The sequence below is a fragment of the Theobroma cacao genome, chromosome 6 (assembly GCF_053813885.1).
Source record: "Theobroma cacao isolate CCN51 chromosome 6, ASM5381388v1, whole genome shotgun sequence".
In the NCBI taxonomy this organism is placed as follows: Eukaryota; Viridiplantae; Streptophyta; class Magnoliopsida; order Malvales; family Malvaceae; genus Theobroma; species Theobroma cacao.
In genome coordinates this window covers 23,436,449-23,453,884 of record NC_142644.1, presented here as the reverse complement: position 1 = coordinate 23,453,884, position 17,436 = coordinate 23,436,449, and the positions used below count along the sequence as shown (strand labels likewise).

Here is a 17,436-nt window from a genome sequence, read left to right as displayed (position 1 = left end):
GTCCATTGTTAATGTTCCTGGCTTGGCTGGAGCTGGTGGCCTTAATAGTGCTGGCAATGGCAAATATCATCACTGGTTTCTGTCAGAAAATTGGGGTTTTGCAAACAGCAGGAGTGCTGAACTGTGGGCAATCAGGGAATGGCCATATATTCACATCCATAATGCCTTACTTGTTCTTCTCAATGAGTGCAGATGCCTTTATGGAACAGCTGAATGTGGTAGCAGTGAGGCACACCTAGCAGGAAGGGAAAATAACTGTGCTGACAAACTTGCTAGGAGTAACGGTGACGAAGGGGATGCTTTTGGGTTGCATATTAATGGATTTATTAGCTGTAGGATGAGCATTTGTGTTCCTTAGAGCCTGTCTGTTAAAGGGTAGATGACAGCATTGATGTTTCCTAACTATTTTTGTTTTTTTGTGAATTCCCTCTTTTCGGACCAAAAAACAAACAACAACTTTAATTAATCCGTAGTTACTGTCATTGACAACGGCTGGCGGGAGACAAACCCTAGGACAGACACACACACACACACCAACTTCTACCTTTCCATATAATTACAAAAACAAAACTAATTTTCTAGCTCTCTCTCTACCTCGATGGCTACGCTAGTACTAAAACTTTCTTCATTTAAAACCTCAAACAACACCATTCCTCTCTTCTTCCTCCTCGTTTTTCTCCCTCTTTCTTTCTGGGTTTCTTCTTCTTTCATGGCTTCCCATTTGTCTCTTCAACTGCCCCACTTCTCCTATTACACGTAAGTTCTCATGTTATCTACGTGTTCCATGTTTTGCTTTGTTGAAAGTTGAAACTGTTGAGTTCAAAATGCCTGCATAAAACAATTATCTTACTTATTGCTTTTGTTAAGTTATTGTTTTTTAGTTTTAACTGATTCAAAACATGCATTTATTTGATTTTTTTTATTATATATGTGAAGTTGGTTGACCTTTTTCTTTTTCTATTTTCTACATAGCTGCTTAGTACCCACTTTGATTCATGTCGTATCAGCTTTGGCTCAAGTTTTGTGCAACTCTTTAAAACCAAAAAGGCTTGAAGAAGAAAATTAAAAATGGAAAGCAATGTAATATTAATGGATTTGTTGGGTTGAGAAGTTGAACATATTTATCTGTCACAGACAAACTTTTCGATCATATAACGGATGGAATTGGAAGATTAATTCAAGTGCACCCCATTGTTCAAAGTTCCGAGGAAGGCAGCAAGGGAATAATTTCTTGGCAAAAAAGAGCAACTCACTTGGACTATGGTTTGCTGGTTACACTTTTTCAAGGGTTATATTTCAAAGTGCATTGTCATCAATGTCTTCTTCACCTAACTATTGCGGTCCAACTGAGAGTGGAGATGGGGCTCTTGTACCTGAGCCAGATCCTCCTGCAGTCGAATTCAATCGGGTGAATTGTCTTGTATGGGTATTACATGAATCTGCCAGAAGCTTTTCCCTTGCAGTTGAGTCACTTGAATTGGCTGGAAGCAGTGCAGAGCTTGCAATGGCTTGGAATGGAAAGGATGTGCATCAATGGCATAGACATATTGCTCATCGGGTATGCTTGAGGCCCCTAAATAACATAAACAACGTGCCTGTGAAAGTTTTTAAAAATAGTCTACTAATGGTACATGTTGATGGAAACTACTTATAGACAGGTTAATAATGATGCAAGCATTTATGGGTTTTTGTTTGTTGTTTGTTCCTCGAACAACCATTGCATAGATATTTTTGTAGAATGGAGACAGGCATTCTTTTATGAATTAATAAAGGAAGTGAGGTCTAGGAGAAGAATCATTGACTAATGTAATTCTTCAGGTAGCTGTTTATGCTTTGTTGAAAACAGCAATCGAAGTGGAGATTTTGCTCTCTCAAGAACGTCATAATAATCCATCCCCAGTTAGAAAGATGTAAGTTTTTGTAGCAGTTCACCAAATCTCTGTTATTATTATAACTGATATAAGAGATCAGAAACTTCAAAAACCAACTCCTTTTGTTGTCAAAGATTTCATACTGTTAGATTAAACTCAGATAGTTTTTGTACTTGGTTTTTGTGCTAATACATGTGGAAAATTCCCAAGAAAACATATGTTTCTCTGGTCAATCTACGGTCGTTTCTCCTTCTCAAGTATGCCTGGTGATAATATGTTCCTAGCAGCTCTAACATTTTGTCTTGCCATTTGCTTCAGCTTGACCCCAGAGACAGATTTGTTAGAGGAGTTCATTGAAACTCAGTTGAAATTGAGACATTCAGAATTGGTACAATGGTTCAGAGTGGTGGAACTTCCACGGATAGCGGGATTTTTCATTCCATTGTTAAAGAAGTGGTCTATGGAGTATGCAGGAAGGTTTGCTCAGAATACACCTCTGCTTTTAACTTAAAAGTTTTTTCCCTATTGGATTGTTGACACCCCTCCTACTTAATAACTCCTATAGCCAACGTGGATGGAGTTCATATGTTTATTTATTCCCTCATGCTAAGAATGTCCCTGCTGAAGAAATTCAGTGATCATTCTGTACGTTGGTTTTAACCTAAACACAAGAATATTCAGTGGTGTTGCAGGAATTATTGTGGCTATAAGCTGCTGTGCTGCTGTAGAGAAATTGGGTTCTGATCGTACTTCTTGTCCCTTGTCTACAATGTCAATAGGGGATGTGCTAGTGGAACTTATGAATCTTTCACATAGTATTGTTTCTGTTGACAAATTACATCAGTTAGCTACTGAGGCAGGATTTGAACTTGATTTCCTGTCCCATTTTGGTGCAAAAATACTGTCTAGCAAGAAGAGTGATGAGCTTGAATTTTGGATTGGATTGGCTCTGAGAAAACTCTCCGTAGCTTTCTGCAAAGAGACCATGATTCCGGGCAAACTGGCAATTTATAGCAAGGTTTGTTTTTTATGATTCCTGAGTCATTTAGTATTTTCTGTGAGAATGTCCTTTGAGAACATATTGTCATCTCACTTCAAACTAATTTAACAGCAAATTTCCTTTCCTTTTTATTTTTCCCTAGCTGATATGGCCTCTTTGTCAATAAGTATTAGATATTTCAACCTTTTATTTTTATGTGATTTCTCATTGTTACCTTGTTCTTTGTGTTTCCCCCTAACAATTTATCACTTCGTGTATGAATATTAGACTTGTGGACTTACTTTTAATGTACATTGGGTCAAGAAAAATTTTAATGACTTCAATTAATATTGAGTTGTCCTTGTCTTTGTCTTTCACACTCAATGTTTCCCTGCTCTCATGGTTTTAGTTGTTAAGCAGCAACGTAAACATTTGGTTTTCAATTTTGACAGGGTCAAGCAGATAGCTTGGCTACTTTAGGACTTTTTGCATATCTAGGAAGGAAGACTAGATTATATTTGTCACGAATGCGCATAAATGATCTTGATGAGCTGGTGAAGGACTTCCTGAGGTAAAATATATTTGATTTCGTTGACTCCTGATGATTGCAATTCATCATTAAAATATACTTTAAGAGGTGTAGTGCTTTGGGTGCAGCTACTTGGAATGTGGCAGCCTTTTCATTTACCCAGAGTTCTCTTCCATATCAGTTTACCAATTCTTCATGGAGGTTAGTTTTATTATTCTTCTCTGTTGAAAAGCATAATGCGAACCATCTTATGTGGATTAGAATTGGCTGTGAATGACTTTTCTTGAGATTGATTTCCATGGAGTTTGGCAAGAGGCATTATAGTTTATTCTTCCCCTCTACTCCTGGCCTAGAATATCACATTGAACTATGAGTGTAAATTTCAATCAACATGTTTCAGTCCCTCAAATCCAAAATTAACCGAAATGCTAAAAATAATATTTACAGGTAGTAACTGATGAAATAGGATGGCTTGATTTTTATGATACAACTCGTTGCATAAGCAACCAAGAAAAAAGAAGGTCCAAGCAGCATACAATTCAGGCAGAGAAAGAAATTATATTATCACAAGTTTTTACTGTTTGCTATGATGTCTTTTCTGGGTTTGCACACTTCAGCCGCTCAGCTCAACAGCCATTAAATTCTGAATTGTTAGCATTCTTACTCCGGAGGTAGCCAATAATATTTCTATTCTAATTTGAGCTTTGGTTATTTCACCTTTTTTTCCTATTGGAGCAGTAAATTGGCTTTTTAAGACATGGTTCTCTGAATTTTTCAGCCAAAGCCTGTTAACCATTTGCCTGGAGGATTACTGGGCTGCTTATGATAGATCAGGGTATGTTAGTTGTTTCAGATAGCATTCCCATGTTATTGTCCACAATTCAATGAGCACTGTTTTATAAAAAGAAGAAATAATTGTGCTAATATTGATTTCTCTGGCAGTGAACCGTTAAAGATTACAGAATCAGGAGCCTCTAGGCACACACCATCGACAGGAGCTACTGGCACAACCCAGCTTGCAGTGGTCATGGAAGCACAAGAAGAATTAACTGGTTTGATGACAGAGGAATGTCAAAATGATGAATCTGAACATGAGCATATGCTGAAAAAGGTATGGATTTTATATTAAGATACACAACTATATATGTATATTTCCACTACACTGTCAGCAACTTATGTTATTTTCTTTCATCATAAGTTCTGTGGAAGAAATTGTTTTAGATTTGAAAAGAAAACATTGGTGAAATACTGTATGATTGTAAGTAGAACAAATGCAGTTTATGCATTGTAATTTGACTGAGAAAATTAAAAAATCTCATATGCAAGTTACATCTTCCTAGTTATCTGGAAATAATTTCCCGAAGAAGAGAAGAGACAGTGTGATAGATGAAGTGAACAAGCACTTCTAGTGTGTTCTATGATCAATATCAGTCAAGGAAAAAAGTCTTTAAAGTTGCAGTGCCATAGTGTTTTGCATGTGAAACATGATTGGCTGAAACCAGGATTTATGGAGAAGTGATTACCCTAGAAAGCATAGAAAGTTATGTTCTTTTCTAGAAAACATATGCTGCTATAGTATTAGGGGAAATCAGACATGATTATATGAACAGTGAGTATAGAACCAGATAAGATGACCAACTAGGTTCAGTTTAATGGCGCAAGAATGAGATAGATTCCAGGAGCAGGATTAAAATGATGATAGAGGTATGATGTTCAGTGCTGAAAAAAGTATTTAATATGCCATGAAATTTAACCTATGAGGAGAAGTGTGCAGAAAAAAGCAATTCCCATGTATGGTGCTAAGTGACGAGGTCTCATTATTTGGATAGTTTTCACATTTAAGGTCATTAGCTAACAGAAAGGAAAAGGCTACTTTGTGAAAATTGAAACTTCATTCAGTAATATTTGATCACTGATGTAAAAGTAAAACTGCTATGCAGTTTTGAAACCAACAAAAGCACCAGCAAATTACATTATTTAAATACTTTGACAGGTAGCTTCAAAGAGATCTTGAAAATCATAAATGAAGCCTTGACAGCTTAAGTGCATATTTTTTGGACAACCATTACCATTATATTATATTTTTAAATTTTTGCTACCAGTTGCTGCAGACCTCCAGTTCAGCCAGCACACATGCAATAACCTGTGGGGAGGGAATTGACATCCCCAAGTCGAATTCCCCGAATGAGAGTTTAATTAGAAAATACAGCATCAAATTGATATCTTCAAGTTTTGTAAGGCCACTGGTCCTGCTTCTTGTCAATGAACAGAACCACACTAGAGCTTATACTTGAGCACTAACAGTACCCAGTGAGAGTTCTGCAGGATGTATGGTTGGGAACTCAGTTGCTATTCATTGACATCACGGTTTCCCTGGAGCTACTCCTAAAGCGTTTGCGTGGCCAGAAGGTTACAGCAAGAGATAAGAGGAAGTTACAAAGAACATTGAATGACATTGCTACACTTATCCCCGTAACAATTCTAATGCTCCTTCCTGTAAGCAGTTTTACCCTCTATTACAAATGCTTCATCACTCATTGAGTGAGCAGCTAGTTACTCATGTGTGATAAAGCTTATCATTAAATTCTTCTATTAGGTTTATTAGTTTCCATGTCCTTGACTGTGGATCACTTGCTATCAGGTCTTAACATAGAAGAGGAAAACTAAATGGAATAGAATATCAGGATACTTTGTGGAATGAGCCTTCATCCGTTGTAATGCCTTTTAAAATATCCCTTTAGCTTCCTTTTATTATGCTTCAGTTGCCATCCATGTTGTGGTTTCTGGAATGTGGTCATCATCTAGCTCTAATCGGAAGGAAGCAATGTCCTTAAGTGAACTAACATTTGCAGATCTAAAGTTCTGCTGCGGCTACTTGTATGTTAGATATCATGCTTGTTGGTGTATTCTATATATGATCCCACTTCTTGTAACTTGTAACAAAATCTTTGGGTCTTGCATGTCTATTCTTGTGCATGCACACTGGTTGTGTGCATTTTAGATACTTGTTTCAGTAGCTTACGTCCTTTTTGCCCTATTGTCATTGCCAGGTATCTGCTGTAGGGCATGCGGCAATGCTAGCAGCTATCAACAAGTACATACCATCTTTGGTGAGACTTTTGTGGTGTCTTCTTCTCTTTACCCGTATTCTTTATACCTTAAACTTGTGCTAATCCAACTCTCATTGACTGCTCAACTAGATTCCATCACCATTTTCTTCTGAGCGTTTGGATGTTGCAAAACAACTAAAACGAACCAAGAAGATGGAAGTTAAATCGTGGAGCAACCTTGAAGGCACCAACTTGTAAAATATGGAAACCCTTTTCATGTTAATCCAGGCCCTGCTGCCTAATAAAAATTAAATTCCGTTTGACATTCAGAATCTGTACATACTCATTGATACGTAGATACACTAAAAAGTACAATGTAACTTTGAATGCATAGCCTTGGCCCGCCGTTTACATTTATGGGACCAGTAAAGTTCCTTCTCAGGACTCTGTTGAAGCAAAAGGTTGATGAAATTCGAATTAAAGTCAATAGCTTGCCTGCTGTTGCTGATGACAAGAGACCGCGTCTGTATGAACTATGAATTTTCCAGTGTATGAACATTGTCCTTATACCTTCATTGTGCCTTCAATATGTTTCAATCGCATTAAGTGCATTTGAAATTTACCTTTCTGATGTGCGTTACTGAAACTAACCTAATTAGCGAACCAGGCATATTGTTTAGGGGATATGACCCAACTGATCTGTTGAGTGGCAATGCAATAAGAATTTGTGCTGCTCGAAAAGAATTACTGATTTGGGAATTGATCAAGTTTCTTCCTGGTCCGTATTCGTTTGGTGTGGCATATTGTTTTGTAGATATTCATGATGCCTATTAGAAACCACTGAAATAATTCTTACTTTGAGTTGACTATCATACAAGGCATGAACAAAAGTAACGGCGTTGAGGCAGGGAATTAGGTCAGAGCATTTGATGTATTGTTTTAGACTCAAGGCCCGCCTTTGATGTATTGTTTCTCAGTCCCAAAAGCTATGCCACTGAAAACAAAATGTGGCATTAATTGTAGTCGATTATAAACAATTAAATATAACAACCAGCGAGAGCAAACAACTAGTTGAAACATTTATTAATTTTCTATCCCTCTGCATTTAACACATGCACTTCGCCTGCAGGTAGTGGCAAAAACTGGAGGTACAAAAACTCTACAAATCCATTACAAGAAGAAAAAGAAGAGAATTTAAACAGAAAAAAAAAAAAGTACTTGTAAAACTAAAACAGCTAACTGCACAACATTTTCCCCATTTTCTTTCATCTCAAATACAAACATAGCCTAAAAGATTGTAGCCTACTCTTTAATTTAAGGACGTCCCCCCACTTATATTACATGCAATGCAATAATCAAAGATGCATGTAATATCACTGCTCCATTATTTCAAAAGAATATTACCATCGTTGAAGTGCCAGGAGATTCTACACGCTAGGTCCGTACAAGCACAACACCTTACATTGTCCTCTTTGGATCACGAGCAGCTGCAAGATGGTCCTGCAAAACATAAACCAGATACAAGATTTTATGAGGTGTAATCCACAAACAACTTCAGATCTGAACCATATTTCATCTGATTCAAATCTCATGTCATATTAAAAAAAAAAAAAACAGAAAACACAGACAGAGGCAGAGCCATGTTGTCAGCTAGGTTAGGCACTGATAACCAGCATATGGAATGTAAATAATAAAGAAACGATGTTGTGGCATGAAACTAGACAAGTGGTCCAACCAGATTGAATTAGCACTTTTTTAAACAGATGTGTGAGTAACTGATGCGCCACAATATATGCAAATACAATGGAGAAGCGTCAACTATATTAAGATAATGCATTCTGTCATGTGAGATTTCACAAGTTCAATGGCAAGTTATACTTGTCTCTGCATCAAGCATCCAGCATAAACAGCAATTCTTAACTAATTTCGCACTCCACCTTTGACATGCTGTTTTAACTGCCTAACTAGTGGATAGAGTTCGCATGAACAAGATTTTAATACCCAAGTACCTGGCTAAGATAATTAGGTATGACCACCAGCAGGGTGGCTAATGCTTTCCATCAAACATTAAATAACATGTACCATGACTCACAAGACAAACAGCAGAAGTCATTGGAAAACATAGACACATTCCAGGATAGGACTCATAAATTTTGTCAATTTATGGAACAATTACTTCAAGAACATAACTTATCATATGAAGAGGAAATGGGTATAACACCACCTTAAATAGCACATGCTAGAACTTAAACTTACCGAAATAAAATCAAATGCTCTGGTGTCCTCTTTCTTTGAACTGTTCATCATTGAACTAGGTGTTTGAATAGGAAAATTGGACTGGAATATATCAGGCAGAGCTGAAGAATATCCTCCATTTGATCCACTGGAAACATGATTGATGGCAGCATTTTGTGCATTAAGATTAGCAAGGTGTTGTAAGTTAGACATTGTTGCAAGCAATTGCTGCTGAGCAAAGAAACTCCCCATAGCACCATAATTCATGGGCTGAGAAGAAAAGGCTGGGTTCAACATTATTCCAGGAGAAAAGGAATATGGCATGGTCCCTAAAGGAAACATCGGATTTGTGTTCATCCCAGCGGCTTGAGAACCAAGGGTACCACTCAAAGCATCATTAGAAGCTTCATGGCTAGAATGAGTGTTTATATCAGCAAATATATTTTCAGGGTGTGCCTCAGAAGAGATTCCTTTCTGCTTCAAACTAGATGAATTCTCATTCATCGACAAGCCAACCATTAAATCATTGACATCATTTTGTTTATTCTCAGGCTCAAATGGAGCTTCAGAATTGGTCCCAAAGATATCAATTAGCTCAGATTTTATATTTGCAGCCGCATGATTACCATTGACAACTGACTTGTCATCTATAGTCATCCCAGAGAAGAGATCGTCCACATTTTCTCTACCCTCATCAGTGTGAAATGAGACGTCTGCAAAGGGATCATCATCATTTTTCTGTTCACTGGTGCTGAGACCAGCATCCAGACCATCTCCAAATAAGTCATCAATAAGCGGGGTTGCTGTCAGATTCGCAATATTTTGATCATGTTGGTTTTTTGTGGAATTATCTAATCCAGTGTAATCATCTGGACCACCAGTGTCTATCAGGTCAGGCATTTGAACGGGAGTGGTCTCAGCCTTCAAAGACTTTTCTGAATTACTTGCCAAACCACCTGTCTGTTCCCCATTCAAAAGGATCAACACCTGTTTACCAGATTAAATATATATGTCAATTGTGACATCTACTTCATTAACTAAGAAAATAGTATCCCTACCAGCTCTATATTAGCATTTAATAATAACTATTCAAAGTCATATAACATTAAGGATCATAAGGTTGAAAGAAATAAAAGATTAAGCAAAATGATCATACAGAGATCACGAATACCGTTATTTATGCAGAAGAGTAATCAAAACAAGGGAAATGAAACATAATGTGACATCTGTCAAGAGCAACCTAAAATATCTCAATTTATAGGTTTGTTAACAAGTAAAGATAGATGTGTCCTCAAATAATAATAAAAAGGAAACGACAAACAAATCAATTTGAAGGGGCTATTTACACTTCCGGACAGATGTTTAAGGAAAAAAATGAGGTAGCATCAAACCTCATTATATAATAGATCACAAAAATTTCATAGATTTCTTTTATTTAAAAGAAGAATTAATACACTATATCAACTTAGATCTGCATTAATATGCTATCAGTAAATGCAAACCTTAATAAACTCAAACAGTATGGGCAGTTCAATTGGTCACTTAATCATGAAACCAAGGTACAATCAACATTTAAAAATAATTTTAATTGAAGCTATCCATATCCCTAAAAGCAAGTTCTCAAACATAAGTTAGTTGAATTTTCCTTTTCCCCCATGAAACCAGTTACTGAATTAGAGTATACATTAGTTGCTAAGTAAAACAAATGGAAAAAAGAAAAAGAAAACCCTTCAACCATGCCACTGAAAACAGTGCTTTCATATTTTATTTTCCTCATTAAAAGTAAAATAGAAGGCTGACTGAGATATTTACCTTGTTAGCCTTTTCTCTTAGAGAAGTTTGGGGAGACTCTGAACATCTCAAAACAACATCTTTGTTCTCAGTAAAATAAGAAGCCACAATTAAAAAATGCTCATCTTCCTTTCTCCTCAAAATGGACTCAAGCACACACACAGCTTTCATGCGAACCTGACCATCAATAATTCTTGTTAAAGTCAAAAGACAACTAAGGAAATAAATACTCCATTCATAGTCTCGAAAAGAAATCAACATAAAATTATCCCCATTGTAAACATAACCACTTAATGAGAACAGTGTGCCTGTGTGGGTGGCAAAGTTTCAAGAGCCTAGATTTGAGCTAAGTAACCATACCCCCCCACCCCCCAATTGTCACCTTGTCAACTCATGATTTAATGCATGGGAACAGAGAGTTACCTGCCACATTGGAGATAGAAGCTTAGATTCAAGGGCATGACTTAAAGCCAAGGCATCAAGCTTTGCAGCCTCCACAAGGAAAGCCTGAATGGCATCTCGAGTAGGTTGTAGACGTACACCACCGGATGTTACTATGGTTTCCAACAATCTTTCTTCACGAGTTTTAGTCTCCGAATAATTCGAACTAGCTTCCCCATTTGTCGTTTCTGTCTTTAATACTTTTGAATCCTGGCCCCAAGGTCCACTAGCAGTAATCTTGGAAACCCCTTGAGTATCATTTCGCAATTCAACTGGTTCATACCTATCAGAATGGTCACTTTCTGTTGTCAATGATCTTCGAAGAGTAGGACTCTTGTAGTTTCCATTATCGTTCTTTCTAAGTGAATGACCCTGAGTAAAACTACTAATTCCCTGCTTGATAGATGCACTTCCAATGCCAACTACCTCACTTAGAAATGATTTCTTATCATCCGAGGGCATTTCAAAGTTTGTATTCCCAAATCCTTGTATTCGTTTGTTAAGGTCATCTGCAGGAGAAGGTTTAGTATTATTATTGTCCTCTGCAAATATAGCAGAAATAGCCTCATGAGCTGTGTCCCGCACAGCCTTATTAAGTGCATCCCCCTTCAAAGGATCTGGCTGCCCCTTGTAATGAAATAACTGACGCACTGCCACTGAGTTCCTCTGCATCTCCCTCCTAAACTCCACACCAGATTTTCCCACTGCATATTTTATTAGCCTCAAAGCCTGAAAAAATCCCACTAGCAACTGATTACGACATGTTCTGATCATTAACAGTTATAGGATACTATTGCCCACACATTAACCCTCAGTACCTCAAAACTTCTTCGCCTTTCAAGAATATCAGGCCCATTTTATTGTTATTATGTTACTTGCGTTTTGCTTTCAGTAGCGTTTATATACAAATACAAATAGAATATTTTGATACTGATACTTAACTAATCAAAATCTATGTTAAATTTAACACTATTATACAGCTACTTGACTAAATTGAGATCAATTTTTCTCCTTTTTTTCCCTCTTCCTGTGAAATTTCTCAGCCAAAACAACAAATGAATTAGAATTGACTAGATTTAACCCAAAATCAAACAAAATTAGAAGGGGAATTGAATGAAATTACCTTTTGTTTGACGATGGGACTTTTGTGATCGAGTCGTTTCAAGATAAACTCCGAGACCTCTTTCACAATACTTACATGCGACGATCTCAAGAGCTCACAGATCTCTTCTAACTTATAAACGGGCGTTACTTTGTCTTCATCCGAGGTTGCCCCATCGATCATCCGCGATCTCCAGTACGATTCCACGGCTCGCCTGCTCGAATCCATTTCGATAATAAAAAGAAACACCAAAACCCAAATTGATTGCTTGAGTTAAAGTGTTTAAGATAGATCTATTTGCTTGATAGGTTGGTTGAATCAGGGCCGTTGAAAAGGAGGGAAACTGTTGAATTTCGATTGATTGGGATCAATAGACAATCCAATGGGATTCAATTAGGGTTTTCCTTTTGTTATTTGGTTTCTTCCTTCAAGAATTAGGAAAAGAGCAAGAGCGAGAATCTGAAAACTTCGTAACGTAGACAGAGGACAAGAGAGAGAAGGAGAGAGCAATCGACAGATTTTATGTTTTGGAAGGAAAACACGTCAGCAGAGGAATGGAGGGGGGTGACTCACCAACCTGTGTGATTCCCCTTGTTAATGTCTCTGCCGCTTACGTACAGCAATTACTAGTAGGAATGAGAGAGGATATGGAATTTGCTAATTTTCAACTTGATTAAAATTTAATTAATCGTATTTTGTTCGATTATAATTAAAAATTAACACTTAACGCTCAAATCTAATTATTATTATTCACAAAAAACTCAAATCTGATTAAAATAATTTAAAATCAATTTATATACATTATTAATCAAAATTAAATAAATTAATTAAAATTAATTCATAAAAAATAATTTAAAATTTAAAATCATATTTTGAACAATTAGTAAATTTTAGTATGTATTCATTAATTATAAATCATTTATAAATAAATAATATATAAAATTAATTTTAAATATAAAAAATTATTATTTATAATTAGATTCAAGTTGTGCATGTAAAATAAAAAACTAAATTCAAGTTGTAGGTATCATAAAATCACTTCCTGAATTCTACACGAACTTATGATTAGTAGTAATTTTACTATCTAAATCTTACTTGAATCAAATTAGAAAGTAATCTAATCTTGCTTAATCTAGTCAAGTGATATAGTATCTCTGATTATGAAATATCTATTATCATCTTTAGTTAGCAATGGTGTTATAATTTAGCCCAATCTTTTTTAAAGTCAAATTTGAGCTTGGTTCAATTTATATATTAATTTAATATTTTTATTATTAACAATTTTTATAAATAATTTTATATTAATATTAATATTTTTATATATTAAATTTTAATTTTAATACAATATATTATTTAATAATATAATAGTACCATTAAATTAGGAATGCTCCTTATCTCACTCATCGTGAAACTAATAGTGTGCTGATTGGATGATAACACAAAATAGGGATTTATTTTTGGATCTTCATATTTTTAATTCTTCACCCACTAAGATTATTTATATTTTTACTTGCAAATAATCTAAGTATATCTTGATCTAGAATAATGTAATTAATTTTTATTTTATTCTCTAGTATCCAAAGAAAAAAAAGGCTCAACCCAAGTCAAGATGAGTTTACAAGCCTAAGCGAGCTGCTTGATCTTTGGAAATCTCTATTAATTTAAAGGTATAATATCTAGAAAAAAGTCTCTAAATTATTTTAAAAAATTTCAATAAGTTCTTATATTTTTATTATATTCAAATCCTTATATTTTTATTTTGAGCCACATAAGTCTTTAAATTTTTATTTTGAGTTAAATAAACTCTTATAACTAATGATTTACTTAATCAAAATACTATTTATCATTATATATTATGTAACAATGATATAACATGTTAATATATCAAAATTGATAATAATGTGACATATTAATATATCATAATTGATAATGATGATATGATATTTTTCACTTTTTATATTAACACTCATACCATATAAATATAAAATGACAAATAGTATTTTGACTAATGACAATTAGTAAATCATTAATCATAAGAGCTTATTTGACCCAAAATAAAATATAAGAGTTTAATTGAACACAATAATAGAATAAAAACTTATTTGAATTTTCTTAAATAATTTAAAATTTTATTCAAACATTATGTCATTAATAAATCATTTTTTTATTTTTTAAATTGCTTCATGATAATTTTTTTTAAATAACTATCAAATTTCTCATTATCTTATGACTCAGCGTTAAATTTTATCATTATAATTCAATTGAATTAAATGTTGCCACCCTACTCTGAAGGCTGTAAAGAAGTACATGGAGTAACCTTCATAACAGAAAGCATTAAAACGTCAAAATACTTAGGAAGTCACTATATTAGAGCATTTTGTTCAATTTAATCTTTCTACTAAAAATCGCAATAATTTAGTTTTTCAATTTTATAAATTGCTTCAATTTAGTTTTTCTCTTTAACAATATCCAAGTTTACCGTTAAATGAAATAATGTCAGCATTGACGTATCTCATTATAATGACATGACACCAACATTATGGCGTGACATGACACCAACATTATGGCATGATAATGTGGTAGTACCATGTGGCACAATATGATGGTGTGGTAATGTTGACATGTCAGTGCCATGTGGTAGGTCAAAAAATTTTGTACTATGTTATAAGGGTTAAATTGAATAAAAATATATAATATATGAACTAAATTAAACAAAATTAAAATGTTGAAGGATTAAATTAAAAAAATATTTGAAAAATACAATTATTTAAGTAGGTAATAGATACACTTATTAATAAGCTAATAGTTAAGTGTAAAAAATTTATGGTATTAAAAAATATATAAATACTTTCTTACTTAATTATTTGATTATAAAATATGTACATTAATTTATCTTTTTTACAAAAATTAAGTTTGAATTCTCTTTCTATTAAAAAATTTTGAAAAAAATTTCATATCGAAAGCCAAATTCAGATAAATAACTTGCATTATGTTGAAATAAAATAATATAAAAAATTAAATAAATTCTTGTTTTCTTCTATTTATAATAGTATAAAATTTTGAAATTTATTTGATTTAATTTTTAATTTGAACTAAACTCAAATTTGCAAGATAGGTTGATTTAGTTTTTTCTTTTAAAAATGGAAAAGGGAGATATGGAGTTAGCAATAAGTATAAAAATAATTATTTATTCTGACTTGCTTAATTTGGAAATGACAAATCTCTAATTACAATCATAAAATCTGAGCTATTTCACCCTTTTAATTTTTTATTTATTTTTTATGCTTTTATTTTGTTTAATATTTGAGATTATACTTTTTAAATTGAAATTTCTTAGATTAAAAACTACATTTATGACTGATAGAGTTAAATATAATTGTAATTATTTGTACCATTTTATTTTGTATTTACAAATTTTTCGTAGATCCAAATTAATAATTTAAATTTAAATTTAGCAAAATTTAATTGTGGTATTTATACTTAAATAAAATCGTTTTATAAGAAACTTTGAGTAAATTTAAATAAAAGGTAAATTGCGTAAGAGTTAAATAATTTCAAAAGAATAGGTATTTGTAAATTATAAAAGTTGTAACTAAATCAACCTATTTTGCTAATTTGAGTTTAGCTTAAATTAAAAACTAACTCAAATACATTTTAAATTTTTATACTATTATAAATAGAAGAAGACAGAATTTATTTAGTTTTTTATATTATTTTATTCCAACATAATGCAAGTTATTTATTTAAATTTGGCTTTAAGTATGAAATTTTTTTAGAAATTATTTGTATAGAAGGAACATTTAAACTTAATTTTTGCAAAGAAGATAAATTAATGTATTTATTCTAAAATCAAATAATGAAGTAAGAAAATATTTTATATATTTTTAACACTATAAATCTTTTATACTTAAATATTTAACTTAGTAATAAGTATAACTATCATCTACTTAAATATTTATATTTTTTAAATATTTTTTTAATTTAGTTCCTCAACATTTCAATTTTGTTCAATTTAGTCTCTATATTATATATTTTTATTCAATTTAACTTTTATGACATGACATAATTTTTTTTTAAAAAAATTAATCTGCCAAGTGTCAGTGTCACGTCAGCATTACCACATCATCATATTAGTGCCACGTAATCATGTTGTTGCCATGTAATCATGTTGACACCACATTATCAAAATATATCATGTCAACGCTGACGTCATTCTTTTTAATGATAAAATTAGATGTAGTTAGGAAAAGGGATTAAATTGAAATAATTTTCAAAATCGAAAGACTAAATTATTATAATTTTGAATAAAATGACTAAATTGAACTAAATATCTTAATACAGAGACTTCTCAAATATTTTGATCACATTGAAATGCATCCATTCATATTCATTTACAACCTAGCATTTCGCTAGTCTTGCTGGTTCATGGTGGTCCATGTAACATAACTCCTTTTTGCGGTCTACCAATTTTGCTTATGTGGAAACAGCTTAAGCCTTTATAATGGAATAGGGGCGGTTCAATAAGTTTAAAGGTTTAAAGCGAAATGTTTAATGAAACATTTTCTTATTGAAATTAAAAAAAATTATTAAATTTTTATTCTTCTAGCTTTTTGAGATGTAAAGTTTTTATATTTTTTAAATGGCTAATACAAATTCAATAATCAAAATTTTTAATTCAAATAAATCAACTATCACATAAAATAAAAATAGTATAACAATATAATATAAATTAAAAAATAAAAAAATTTATAAATATTAAATAATAGTACCTAATTGTTGAATGCTTATTGCAAACCGTAAATGAGGTTCATGACTTTATAAAGATAATAACATAATGGACTTCTTGTGTATTATTTGAAGGAAAATTGAAGTTAAAGGAAGAGGGAAGAAAAAGTAAATAAGAAAAGAAGAATTCAAAAGTAGATATTATATATTGAAAAATAAATAATTAGTTTTATATATAGGAGAAAAAATAGTTGTTAGAAATAATTAAATATGTTGATTGAAAATAAAAAAAATAAGTGAGAAAAAAATAATTATTGAAGATGATTAAATACATATAACTGTTAATTAATTAGAAATAATATAATATTTTAAAAATAAAAAAATAAAAAAATTAAAATTTATTAAACACATAATTATAAAAATAAAAAATAAATAATTTTATTAATTATTTTTTATTTTTATAATATAATAAATTATATTATAAAATTATAATTCCTTTCCAAATTAAGAGCCTCAAGCCCTTCCTTGGGTTGGGTGACTTTACCCAGGGGCCGGCCCCGTAACGGAAGAATCATCGGTTCAGATAAAGCTTCATTCAAGCAAGCTTTCAATCGTGGAAAAAGTAATTTCAGGTTAGAGAGTGAAATAGTTGGTAAACCAATCAGGCGATTGCTTTGGTGGTTGCATAGTTTAATCCTCTCTCTCGAAACGCT

General features: G+C 32.7%; 2 protein-coding genes across 5 annotated transcripts; one reads left to right on the top strand and one right to left on the bottom strand.

The window, feature by feature from the left end:
• The first annotated feature begins 19 nt into the window (after positions 1 to 19).
• LOC18595986 (uncharacterized) lies at positions 20 to 6,997 on the top strand. Of its 3 annotated transcripts, none has more exons than XM_088807305.1 (14): positions 20 to 756; positions 1,135 to 1,558; positions 1,819 to 1,910; positions 2,190 to 2,348; positions 2,553 to 2,889; positions 3,303 to 3,421; positions 3,508 to 3,580; positions 3,827 to 4,050; positions 4,158 to 4,214; positions 4,322 to 4,490; positions 5,491 to 5,613; positions 5,705 to 5,875; positions 6,430 to 6,489; positions 6,580 to 6,997. In XM_088807305.1, the coding sequence occupies exons 1-14, from the start codon at positions 599 to 601 to the stop codon at positions 6,685 to 6,687; spliced, it is 2,274 nt and encodes a 757-aa protein (XP_088663431.1). In that variant the 5' UTR covers positions 20 to 598; the 3' UTR covers positions 6,688 to 6,997. The 3 variants fall into 3 exon arrangements, with proteins under 3 accessions (XP_088663431.1, XP_017979110.2, XP_088663432.1); XM_018123621.2 differs by having other exon boundaries at positions 5,482 to 5,613; XM_088807306.1 differs by lacking the exons at positions 5,491 to 5,613; positions 5,705 to 5,875.
• Positions 6,998 to 7,177: 180 nt separating this feature from the next.
• Positions 7,178 to 12,591, bottom strand: LOC18595985 (ENTH/VHS family protein). 2 transcript variants are annotated; one of them, XR_001928536.2, is made up of 6 exons: positions 12,020 to 12,591; positions 10,879 to 11,625; positions 10,477 to 10,632; positions 8,686 to 9,651; positions 7,834 to 7,929; positions 7,178 to 7,423 (listed from the first exon to the last, which is right to left on the bottom strand). XR_001928536.2 is itself a non-coding variant. In XM_018123622.2 (5 exons), exons 1-5 carry the CDS (start codon positions 12,224 to 12,226, stop codon positions 7,888 to 7,890), a joined length of 2,118 nt encoding a protein of 705 aa, XP_017979111.1. In that variant the 5' UTR covers positions 12,227 to 12,591; the 3' UTR covers positions 7,486 to 7,887. The 2 variants fall into 2 exon arrangements, 1 of the variants encoding a protein (XP_017979111.1); XM_018123622.2 differs by lacking the exon at positions 7,178 to 7,423 and having other exon boundaries at positions 7,486 to 7,929.
• Between the last annotated feature and the right edge of the window lie 4,845 nt (positions 12,592 to 17,436).